General features: G+C 51.6%; 4 protein-coding genes across 4 annotated transcripts; 2 read left to right on the forward strand and 2 right to left on the reverse strand.

Annotated features, from left to right (window-relative positions):
• Positions 1–147: 147 nt before the first annotated feature.
• On the forward strand, positions 148–1,359 carry KRP23_11587 (Secreted RxLR effector protein 73; the record flags this gene model as incomplete). The annotated part of the gene is made up of 1 exon (XM_067882148.1): positions 148–1,359. One exon carries the CDS (start codon positions 148–150, stop codon positions 1,357–1,359), a length of 1,212 nt encoding a protein of 403 aa, XP_067740424.1.
• Positions 1,360–2,190: 831 nt separating this feature from the next.
• On the reverse strand, positions 2,191–3,621 carry KRP23_11588 (Hydroxyproline O-galactosyltransferase GALT2; the record flags this gene model as incomplete). Its single annotated transcript, XM_067882149.1, has 1 exon — positions 2,191–3,621. One exon carries the CDS (start codon positions 3,619–3,621, stop codon positions 2,191–2,193), a length of 1,431 nt encoding a protein of 476 aa, XP_067740425.1.
• A 62-nt stretch (positions 3,622–3,683) lies between these two features.
• On the forward strand, positions 3,684–5,146 carry KRP23_11589 (Lactosylceramide 1,3-N-acetyl-beta-D-glucosaminyltransferase A; the record flags this gene model as incomplete). Its single annotated transcript, XM_067882150.1, has 2 exons — positions 3,684–5,002; positions 5,074–5,146. 2 exons carry the CDS (start codon positions 3,684–3,686, stop codon positions 5,144–5,146), a joined length of 1,392 nt encoding a protein of 463 aa, XP_067740426.1.
• Positions 5,147–5,435: 289 nt separating this feature from the next.
• KRP23_11590 (putative fucosyltransferase R654) lies at positions 5,436–10,458 on the reverse strand (the record flags this gene model as incomplete). The annotated part of the gene is made up of 4 exons (XM_067882151.1): positions 5,436–6,061; positions 7,037–8,267; positions 8,346–8,407; positions 9,366–10,458. The coding sequence occupies 4 exons, from the start codon at positions 10,456–10,458 to the stop codon at positions 5,436–5,438; spliced, it is 3,012 nt and encodes a 1,003-aa protein (XP_067740427.1).
• Positions 10,459–10,792: the final 334 nt, after the last annotated feature.

Genomic DNA, 10,792 nt, shown 5'->3' on the forward strand with positions numbered 1-10,792 from the left:
ATCTTGTTAGTACAAGCGGCGTCAGCGTAGAAATCACCGACGGATGTATGGGGCAGGTGGTTTGGAGATTGATAAATCCATCTCTACCTCATTTCGAGGTCGAAGGAACTACCTGACAACCACAAACTAACTTCCGATCGACTTGCCATGCTGGTCCGACTTACCGCCGTCGCTGCTGCTGTGCTCGCCGCTTCGCAGTGTCTTGCCAATGTCGCAGAGGCTTCAACCACTGACGGCGGGTTCGCGACGGGCGCCTGGAAACCGGTCAACGCGTCGAGCTACACGATCGATTCGCCATGCGAGCACCAACAGTGGAATATCACGCAGGCCTCGGTGAACGCAGTGTGGCTCCACTTCTCATCGGTCAACCTCGCTCCTGGTGCTCATTTGATGGTATCGTCATTGAACGGGTCGAGAGCGTTATCGATCACGTCGCCGTCTACGGGTGTCACCACCACCCCGATTTCCGGCAGCGGAGTGGTGCTACAGTTTCTGCCTCCTACTGAAGGCTGCGTGGCTACCAGTAAGTCTACCATGACATTGGACACTGTTGGGTACTCGTACTCCGACGACTCGCAAGTGGAGGACGAGGAACGCGCGATCTGCGGCTCTGCTGATACCATGAAGAACGCGGTGTGTTTCTCAACGGGTACCGAAGAAGACAAGACCATGATCACCAAGGCGAAGACTGTTATGCGAACGCAGCGCACTCGGGACGACAACGCTATCGTCACGTGCACGGCGTGGCTGTGGGGCAACCAGGGCCACATTATCTCCAACAACCACTGCTTCTCCAGCCAGGAGATGGTCGACGCCGCCAAGTTCGAGTTCGACGTGCAAACTACCGGATGCAGTGACGACTGCACCTTTGCCACTTGCCCCATCGGCAAGACGCTGATCGGTAAGGACAATGTGAAGTTCATCAAGTCCGACGCGCCTCTGGACTACTCCATCCTGCAGATCACGAATGACGCTGCCTCCTATGTGAGCACGTACGGGTACTTGCAAGTCCGAAGCTCTGCTCCAGCTAAAGGAGAAGAGATCTACATCGCACAGCAGCCCAAAGGTGGCGCTAAGAAGATCGCCAAAACTGATAACGATGCCGACTCGGCGACTGCAAAGGTGCTCAACCTGGACTACTCGGTGGAGGTGGAAGGGGTCACCTACACTCACCTCATTGCCTACGCTGCTGACACGGAGGAGGGAAGCTCCGGTTCCCCTGTGATCTCTCGCACCGACAACTTGGTTGTGGGCCTGCACCGCATCGGAGACTGTGACAACGCGGCCACTCCGTCGGACCAGCTTGCTACTGCCCTTCAAGCCATCGTGTCCGACAACGACGGCATCAAGACTGCTTGATAGATTTCACGTGTAGATATTTGTCATGAGTAAGGGTTTATGTGGTAAATTACCACTCGTAATATAGTTTTGTGTTGTCTGAACGATGTTGGTTCCTGCAAACAAGTGGTACAAGCACAGCCCCCCGTTGAACCACCTGAGTCTAGAGTCATGATTCGACGAGCTTCCGAGCTTCTCTTCGCAAGCCCATTCTCAGCTCCCCCCTCAAGCCCTCATCCTGAAAAACCTAACTACTTCCTGCAAAGCCCGTCACTCAACATTTCGGAAGTGTTGGCAGCTCCCCCGTATTTAAAGAGCGCCCCAAGGACTTCCAGCATTGCTACCACTTGTCCATGAGCCAAGCGGCTAAGCGCCTCGGAATCTCAAATATAATCATGAAGCGCAACTGCAGGCCAAATCACCCCATGGCATCCCCTGTCCTCCGCTCCAAGATGTAATCGGGGTGCTGGTGAGAATGAGCGGCGCTTAACGGAATCACCAAGGCTGCGAAGATTCCCTTGTCCACAACAAAAAAGCTGCTGACGGTATTGAATACCACCACGTTTGGCATCCGTAATAAACGCTCGAGCCGATAGATCCGTCAATGGGCTACAGTTTGTCTCCCTTGATCTTCCATCAACCTCGACACAAAGTATTTTATCTCCGTAGAAACGATTGTTCTCCTGTATTGAGTTCACACTGACGAAACTCGGCAGGAATTATCTCCATCCACCGGAGAGCTCTAGAATCTGTTGAATTCGATGCGGTAGATCTAGTATCACTTTGACAAGCATCGACCGAATATGTGCTTCTTGGTTACCTTTCAATCCGTTTACTAGCTCGTGCAGAAGTTTATGGAGCACCACTCGAAACTGGGTCTAGGATGTCCATGAACGACCCAGGCGGCTTCCATTCCCACACCAAGCGGTCAAATCCATGGCAGAGTGTGCGATTGTGAAGCAAGTTGGCGTGGATGGATCGGATGGCCAGAGGGGACAAATCTGCGATCGACAGTACATTGTCCTCACAAGGGATAAACCGATAGCTGATGAGCGCCGACGTTCGTTGGACGTGCACTTGGATAGTCAGCAGCCATAGCGCAATGCTCGTGTCGTCGTGGCCATTGAGACTTGCTAGGTGTCTACGATTCCGTGCGATGAATCGGACGCAATCCATCGATAGCACGAAGTGAGGGCCGGCAGCGTACGGGACGAACTGTTCCATGGGGTAGCTGAGTTTTGACGTGTAGTACGAATCGGATGCAATTCGTACTGGGGCATATGGTCTAGGATGAAGACTATTAGCAAGCTCGCCGAGGTACAATCGTTTGTGTGGCATGACCGTCGTCAGATCTTTGACTATGAAGTTGACTCTCACGTAGATATCGTCATCTGCAATCATCACGAACTGAGTCTGTGGGAGCTCAGCTACGACCCATCCGAGAAACGAGGCCACTTTTTCTGCAAGAAATGAATGCGAATCCTCGCATTCAAGCTCTCCAGTCAGCAAGTCTCCATACACTGCTTTCTCCAACTCGATTGCAGCCTCAAGACGTAGCCGGTCTCGGTGGCTCGGGATACTCTCCAAGTTCGGAGTACATCCGAGGAAAAACACCTTTACTTGTGCCGCTTTGCTGGCCCACGTTTCTCTAATCGCCTGGCGGCGTGCGAAGTTGGTTATCACAGCGCTCTTGACTCCGATAACCAGGAACACGTCGTTAGATCTAGAGTCGTTGGCAATACCAGACTGACATGTTGACTTGGTCTGAGGTAGGAAACTCTCTTGTTTGAGTTGCTCTGCCCACTGGAGAATGTTCAAGTCTGGGGGAAACTCTTGATCTACGCGATATCGCTCCACTAGCTGGTCAGTATGGGCACCAAAGTCTGCCGCGTTGACGATAGAGAACGATAGTGGATTGGTTTCACGATACCGCTCGTCCATCTCGGCATCCCAAATGTACGCGCGGGCAACGTAGCTGCCTTCCGCCAGTTCTTGGAAGCGGAGCTTGGCGCCCATAACCGGCGAGCAGTTCGTCGAGACTCCTTCCAGCTCCACACAAATGAACATATCTCCATATCGCGCTTTGAGGGCGTCCACACTGCTACCGTTATTAAACATGGTGAACTTGAACCGTAGCGGCACTGTTGACAGCCCACCATCCTGAGGATAATCGATCTGGAAACCCGAGAGGGGGTCGTCATTTCCAAGCGCTGTAATGTGGGCAATGCAGCTCCACAGCAGCCAGCCAAGCAGAAGACCGGAGCATGATCCAAAGATCCCCATCAAAAAGTCGGATTTTCCATATTTTGGATACCGTCGCGTGATTAGCAAGTGGAGTGCAGACTATGGGCTCCATTTTGGTCTCTGTGCTTGTGTATGTGCTAGCTGTGATCCTCAGGAGTGCGGGGGTCACAGCGCTGTCTTTTAACGACATGGATGAGGACCCAATCGTAACTTTCGGGATTGAGAACTTCCAGCCTGACGACGTCAAAAAGCTGCCCGTCAAGTTCCGATTTACTATGGCAATCCGAAGCAAGGGCAGCTTTCGGCAGCACTACAGCAATGCTGACTACTGTGTGGAGATCGATGGAGGAGTCTGGAGAGAGTGCAAACCGCTGCTGGGATACGACATTTCGTTTGATGAGCTGGAGGAGGGAAGTCATTCGGCTATCATGTACCTCACAGAAGGCGAAGGTGGAGACCGATACCACGAAACAAATCCGGTCAACTTCTCTGTCGTTGCGGACGAGAGTTTCGACATACACTGTGAGAAAAGAGTCGAGCAGGAAAGAGAGGCATCCCAATTTCCAAAAGACGAGAGTATCTTGCAGTGGGCTGAGCGTCAGGGGCAACACGGAGCACCGTCGACCACTGTCAATACCGAGGATGGCGATGTCTTTTTACCAAGCAACAAGAGCGATGTTTTCGCGGTTATAGGCATCAAGACAGCAGTTCTGACAAACTTCCCGAAACGCCAGGCTATCCGAGACACGTGGGCTAGCAAGTCTTCACTTCCTCCACAGGTGAAGGTGTTCTTTCTGGGCTGTACGCCTAACATGTCTGCTATCCCAAGTGCCTGGGATCGACGACGTATTGAGAGAGCTGTGGATCTTGAACGTGCAACCTATGGGGATTTGTTGACGGAAGAGCTAGAGTGTGAGGATGGGTATCACTTGTTAGCAGACAAAGTGAAGGCGTACTTTCAGTTTGCTGTTGCCGAGTTTTCTGGTGCAGAATTTGTCGTACTAGCAGACGACGACATTTACCTTCAGGTAGATCAATTGTCAGATTACTTACGTGAGAGAAATCCGCAGCGGCAATATCTTGGTGAAGTGTGGAGAGAGTTACTCAAAGTCAAAGAGCATCCACTTCGAGATCCAAGTATTTCCAACTACCTCCCGATCGAGCAGTATCCGATGCATGAATATCCCCCGTACGCTATCGGATCCTGCTACGTCGTCTCAATAGATTCTGCTCGCTTCATTGCGAAGAATAGCTGGCAACTGCGCAGTCTCAATGGAATCGAAGACGCGACCACCGCGTTGTGGTTACTGACGAGGCAGGTGCACTACGAGCTCGCTCCATTTTCTTCGCTTCGCATCGGCCCCTGCATCGACAGTGCGATCTCTATGGGCGAGTTTTCAACTCTGGGAATCCGTCTAATGTATGCAAACCTTCAAAACAGGCGCCAACTGTGCCATGGATTCGATCGAACCTTGTGGCAATGGAGTGCAGTGCGTTCCGTCTCAAATATGCTAGTGCTGCCAGAAAAGAGCCCTACTGTGCGTCCGACAGGTCTACAAGTTGATGTATTCGAGCAGAATGAAGCCGAACTATCAGTCATAGTATCAACGCCTATGCGAGCAGGCATCAAGTGGCCTTACTTCCCAGCATTAGAGAGTGTTGAGACGTTCTCATCGCGAGCATGCAACCAGATCCAGCAAGCCAGTGGTGACATGAATGGATTGTCAAAGTGTACCGAGATCATTAGAACATCATATGAGCGACTCCAGCTAACAGATAATAACTAAACTTCACAATCGCTTGGTCGGAAAACAAGCTTACTACTTAACAGAACGCCTGCTTGTACGTATTCCTTAACTGGCAAGTATTCTAGCCACATTGTCCGCCAAGCTGCGGCTTTGCACGGACGGATGCCAAGAAAATGCTTCCTTGAACGCCGTCATATCCCGAATTGGCGGCTCGCGTCGCATCCTTGCGTACAGTTCCGGGGAATTGTGGACTTTCATGACGTAGGCAGCGCAGTCTGCCAGCTTCTTGAAAAGTCCGCAGTCAATGAAGCTGTCGGGGTTGAACAGCTCGGATACAGACGGAGAGCCCAAATAAATAGGGATACTGCCAGCAAGAAAAGGATTTACCAGTTTTTCCGTCACATATCCGGGCACAGCTCCATTCTCGAACGCGATGACAAACTTGTAGCGTTGGAACGTGGTAACAGCGTCATCATTGTACCATGTAGAGTAACGCGAGGTCGAGCGCAATGGATCAGGCCGTCTTGACGAACCGGCACATACTCCGAGAGCATCGACAGGTTCCAGAGCGTTCAGAAGATCAAACATATACTCTCGTTGGGGACGGTCACAGCGTGCATACAAGTAAGCACAAAACTGCCGTTCAGTCGTCAGCTCGGGGTATGTTGTTGCACTAGCAGTGAGCAGTGCCATGGGCGTGTGGTTTAAACGCTCCCCAAACGATGTGCTTGCTACAGATATGTAGGCGTAGTTTGTTCGCGGAATACCAGAAATTGTAGAAAGCAGAAGAACTTGCTCGTCAAGACTTTCCGTGGTTGTGGTCTCGCCAGAAATCATCATAAACCTCGTCGCGTCCGATGTGTTACTATGTCCAGTATATTTGCCAAGGTAGTATTGCACGCATCCCGGCTTCGACATTGGCTCGCACACCCCATCGAGAACGGAGAACACAAAGACAGCAGGCCTGCTTTCGTAGTGGGCACTCAATGTTTCCTCGGAAACAACAAGGATTGGGCGTTTGAGATGTTCAAAAACTGTGGCGAACAAGCACTCTAGCACGATGAAGGAGTAGACAGCATGTGCGGAGTACGCAACGACAACCGGTGGAGCGTTCAGGTTGGCAATATTGAGATTATATCTCCACAATTCAAGGTAAGCCGGATCGATCATTTCCAATGCCTCAGCAATTTGGAGTTGTTGCTGGAGCTGGGTCCGGAGTTTAAGTGATAGAGGACGACATGCTGAAGTGGTGGACTCAATACTGCCAACAAGTCTTCGTGCCTCCGTGCATATTCTCTCGGCATAGGATTGAAAAGTCTCAGCAGACGGGCAATAGGATATTTGAACACCATCGTCGCTAGGTGTCGATATAATGCTAGTCACTTTAAGATACGTCGTCGTACTGATATCGTGCACAAACGTTTGGATTTTTACAGAAAGCAAATTGTCACCAGTGAGAATAGCTTTTACAGCAGCCCGCGTAAGCTCAATCTTTCCCCATGCTTTTCGATCAAAGCCATCGCAAATATTGCGTTGCTCCACAACATTAGAATGCACGGCTCGAATCCCAGACGCTGACAAATCTGCAAATGAAATAACCCCATTCTGACACTCCCGAAGCTGGAGACTCGAAAATGCCGGCGTGTGTTCTACATGCACTTGTCTCGTCAATAGCCACATCGCGATGCTAACATCATCCATCCCACCGAGTCCGTGCAATCTGTCGCGGTTCTTAGCAATAAAGCGTGCGCAGTCCATCGACAGCAGGTAGTGCGGCCCAAATGCGAATGGAGGATACGCGTGCAGCGGGTAGCTTTTCTCAGAAACATAGTACCGCTCTGTCGTATTGCGCACGGGTGTTTGGCGGCGACCTAGAAGCTCATCCCACACCTGACCGATGTAAAGTCTCTCGGAGCGACCTTCCTTTCGCAGTTCGTCGGCGAGGCGGTCAGCTCTGAGGTAAATGTCATCATCAGCTACCATCACAAATGGCGTCTGTGGAAATGCTTCCGTGGTAAATCGCAAGAACTCCTTCACCTTGTTTGGTAGGTCATCGTACGAGTCCTCGCAGTGCAGCTCATCGGTGAGTAGATCGCCGTACGTCTGCTTCTCGAGGTCAACCGCTTTTCGAATGTGTTCTTGTTCATCAGCACTCTGGAGTGCAGTCAGCGCAGGCGCACATCCCACAAATATCACTTTCACGTCTGGTGGAAGAGCGTTCACACTCGCCCATGTGTGGCGAATAGCCTGCCGAAGTGCAAAATTCTCCACCACTGCGGTTTTGACTCCAACCACAAGAAGATATTCACTTTTACCATCCGTTGTCATCAACCCAGGCAAGATAGAGCTCGTCGTCTCTTTTTTCTCGTTACGCCCGTCAGTTCCCATTGCTTGTTTTAGCGTAGCCCATTCCAACAATCCCATTGCATTTAATAGGTCCGATGAGTCGCTTGCGCGTGTTGCCAATGTTTCACTCACAATAGAAAATGTTGTATCGGGTGATTCATGGTACCAAATGCCGCCATCTTCCACATTCGTAATAACCGCTCGTACCGTGTAGTTCCCAGTCGACAGCGCGTCGAATACGATGCTGGGCTTCATCAACGGGCTACACTTTGTCTCCCTCGATCTCCCATCAACCTCGACACAAAGTATTTTGTCTCCGTAGAAACGAGTGTACTCCTGTATTGACTTCACGCTGATCTCCGCTCGAAACTCAAGAGGAATTGTCTCCACCGCTCCGTCGGCTGGATACATGACTCGAATACTCGTGATCGGGTCTTGTTGCAGCCTATGTTGGTTGTCAACAGCTCCATTGGCTTCGTCAGCTAACTGATTGACGTCTGTGGCACTCAATAACGGCACACTAGCTGCACGAGAGAGAGACACACACAGCACACAGCCAACGAGCAGCGTCAAGCAGCGCACCCATATCATCTGAAAGATCGCGTTGAGATGCGTAAATAACCCAACTTGGAATGAAATACGAGTAATGAACCTTCCACCCACACTTACGTAACCCATGCGGACATGAAGCAGGTTGGCGTGAATGGAGAAGATCCCCGGCGGCGACAAGTCTGCAAACGGTTTCATGGTCCCAACACAGAGAGAGCGAACAAGCAGATCAGATGTGCTGGCATGAACGCCAATGCGCTGGACGACGACCGAGAGCGTGTTCGCTCGGGACAGAGGCGACGAGAGGACAGAAATCGTATCGGGAGGACTTCCTCATCGTGACCGTTGCCGAGACCTGGGAGCCAACGGCGTGGGCCGCGTCCAGGCGATCCAGTTCTACAGCGGCGCGTCCATGAACTTCGGTGCAACATGTGTCCGAACGTGACCATCGTCCTGGATGCGTTTCACTAGACCTGGGCTACGAATTTGGGTTGCATATCGACCAGGATCGTGCATACTACTGCTAGGCTTGCATACACGTTGTTCAGACCAACGCAAGCATGGCCGTGGAGGCAGGCGCTCATGGTCACGGACGCTCTCTTCCAAATTCGCAGGGTGTCGCCCTCGCCACAAGTACGTCGACCTGGTGGAAAGCATGCGTGACAATGGCGGCTTTTTCAGTAGTGTGCACGTGTCAGGCGAGAAGCTACCGGTGTCTATAGACCAAGTCAGTGGCATCGCTTCAATCCTACGACTGAAATCGACGAAGAGGACGATAGCCATTACCCCGGGTACTTGTACTAATATAGGTTACACAACTAGCTCGAGCCAAGATTTTAGAGTTCGAGCAGAAGGCAAAGGCAACATCCAGACTACTGTAGTCTGTTCAGTTATGATTACCTGACCAAATTGATAGCGGCTGACGTGGCAGGTCATCTTGAAGCTGAAGAGCGGCTTGACAGGTTGATGGGGAAGTGCTTGGGAAATGCTGCTGCACTTGCTTGCAGAGGATTTGAATGTCGATTCGTGGAGTGAATTGCAACTTCATTCCGGCGCTACAACGCGTAGAGACGATCACGGTCACTTGCTCGGGATTAGAATCGTCGAGCAGCAGTTGAGATGGAGGAATTGGCTCTTTACTCGGTCGCTGCAGCATTTCTTCCAACCTCGGGAGTGTGTTCACGTGGCGATGCCACGTAGCCGAATCAAAGCCATGGCAGAAGCTTCGGTTATTCGCGAGATTCGCGTGGATCGAACGGATGCCAAGCGGAGACAGGTCCGCGAACGACACTAGATTATCTTCGCATGCCATTGAGGAACGGATGCTGGAAAAGCCAGTGGAATACTCGGCATCTATGCCGATGCTTTTTAGCCAAAGCCCTGAGCTCACGTCTTCGAGCCCGTTTAAAGTGCGAAGATGCCAATAGTTCTTGGCGATGAAGCGAATGCCATCCATCGAAACAGCATAGTGCGGCCCGGACGCGTACGGCAGCAGTCCACGCATGGGATACTGTTTGCGTGGAAGATGGTACGGACTTGCTGGGTTACGAATCGGTTCTTGTCTGTTGGCGAACCTCACGGCCCAAACTTCGCCAAAATACAGCCGAGCGCGGTCTGCACGACGTAGATGCTCGGTCAGTTGGCCAACCTTCAGGTATATATCATCATCCACTAGCATCACAAATTTAGCTTGGGGGAATTCTGCCGCAGCCAAGTGCATGAACGCCTTCACCTTGTTGGCCAGGTTCCTGTACGAATCTATACACTCCAGTTCTTCCGTAAGCAGGTCTCTGTATGCTGCTCTCTCCTTGGCCACTGCACGCAGCACGCGCTTCCGGTCGTGGTCATTCTCGAAAACTGTCATATTGGGCTCACCACCCAGAAACAGAACTTTTACGTCATGGGGAAGCGTGGCCGGGTGAGCCCAGGACTCTCGGATGGCCTGTCGACGAGGGAAGCTCGTCACAACCTCCGTTTTGACGCCAATCACTAACATCGGACTGCGAGTGGACGATACGTGCGCACGCGATAACACCACATTGTCGTCTTCACTCGGTTCGACGTTCCCTAGCTCTGCCCAGTGTAAAAGGTCAATGTCTTCCGGGAACTGCTGCTCTTCTCGACTCTTCTTCACCAGCATCTCATTGCGTGTCTTGTAGTCACTAGAACTCAAAACTCTGAACGCCACTTCTTCAGTCTCATGATAGCGCGTCGATCCTTCCGCGTTCGTCATGTACGCCGTTGCAGTGTAGTTTCCTTCCGGCAGTACGCTAAAGACGATCGGTGGGCCTCCCGGTGCCTTGCACTTTTTCCATCGCCCATTGAGCTCCGCACAAATGTGCACGTCTGCGTAGAGTGCATTAAACTCCTTGGTGTTTGTTGTATTGATGTAAAAGCGGACCCTAATGGGAAGAGCTTTCACCGCGCCATCTTGAGGATCCGCAATCCGAAAGTTTGTCAACGGATCATCCCCTCGTCCTTCTCCAACATGTTGGGAGCACACTAGATCTCCAGGGCGGCAACTGCTTGACGTCCATAGTTCGGTGGTTAACGGAGAGCTTGAGACA

The sequence above is a fragment of the Phytophthora ramorum genome, assembly GCF_020800215.1.
Source record: "Phytophthora ramorum isolate Pr-102 chromosome Unknown Phyram_PR-102_s0012, whole genome shotgun sequence".
NCBI lineage: Eukaryota > Oomycota > Peronosporomycetes > Peronosporales > Peronosporaceae > Phytophthora > Phytophthora ramorum.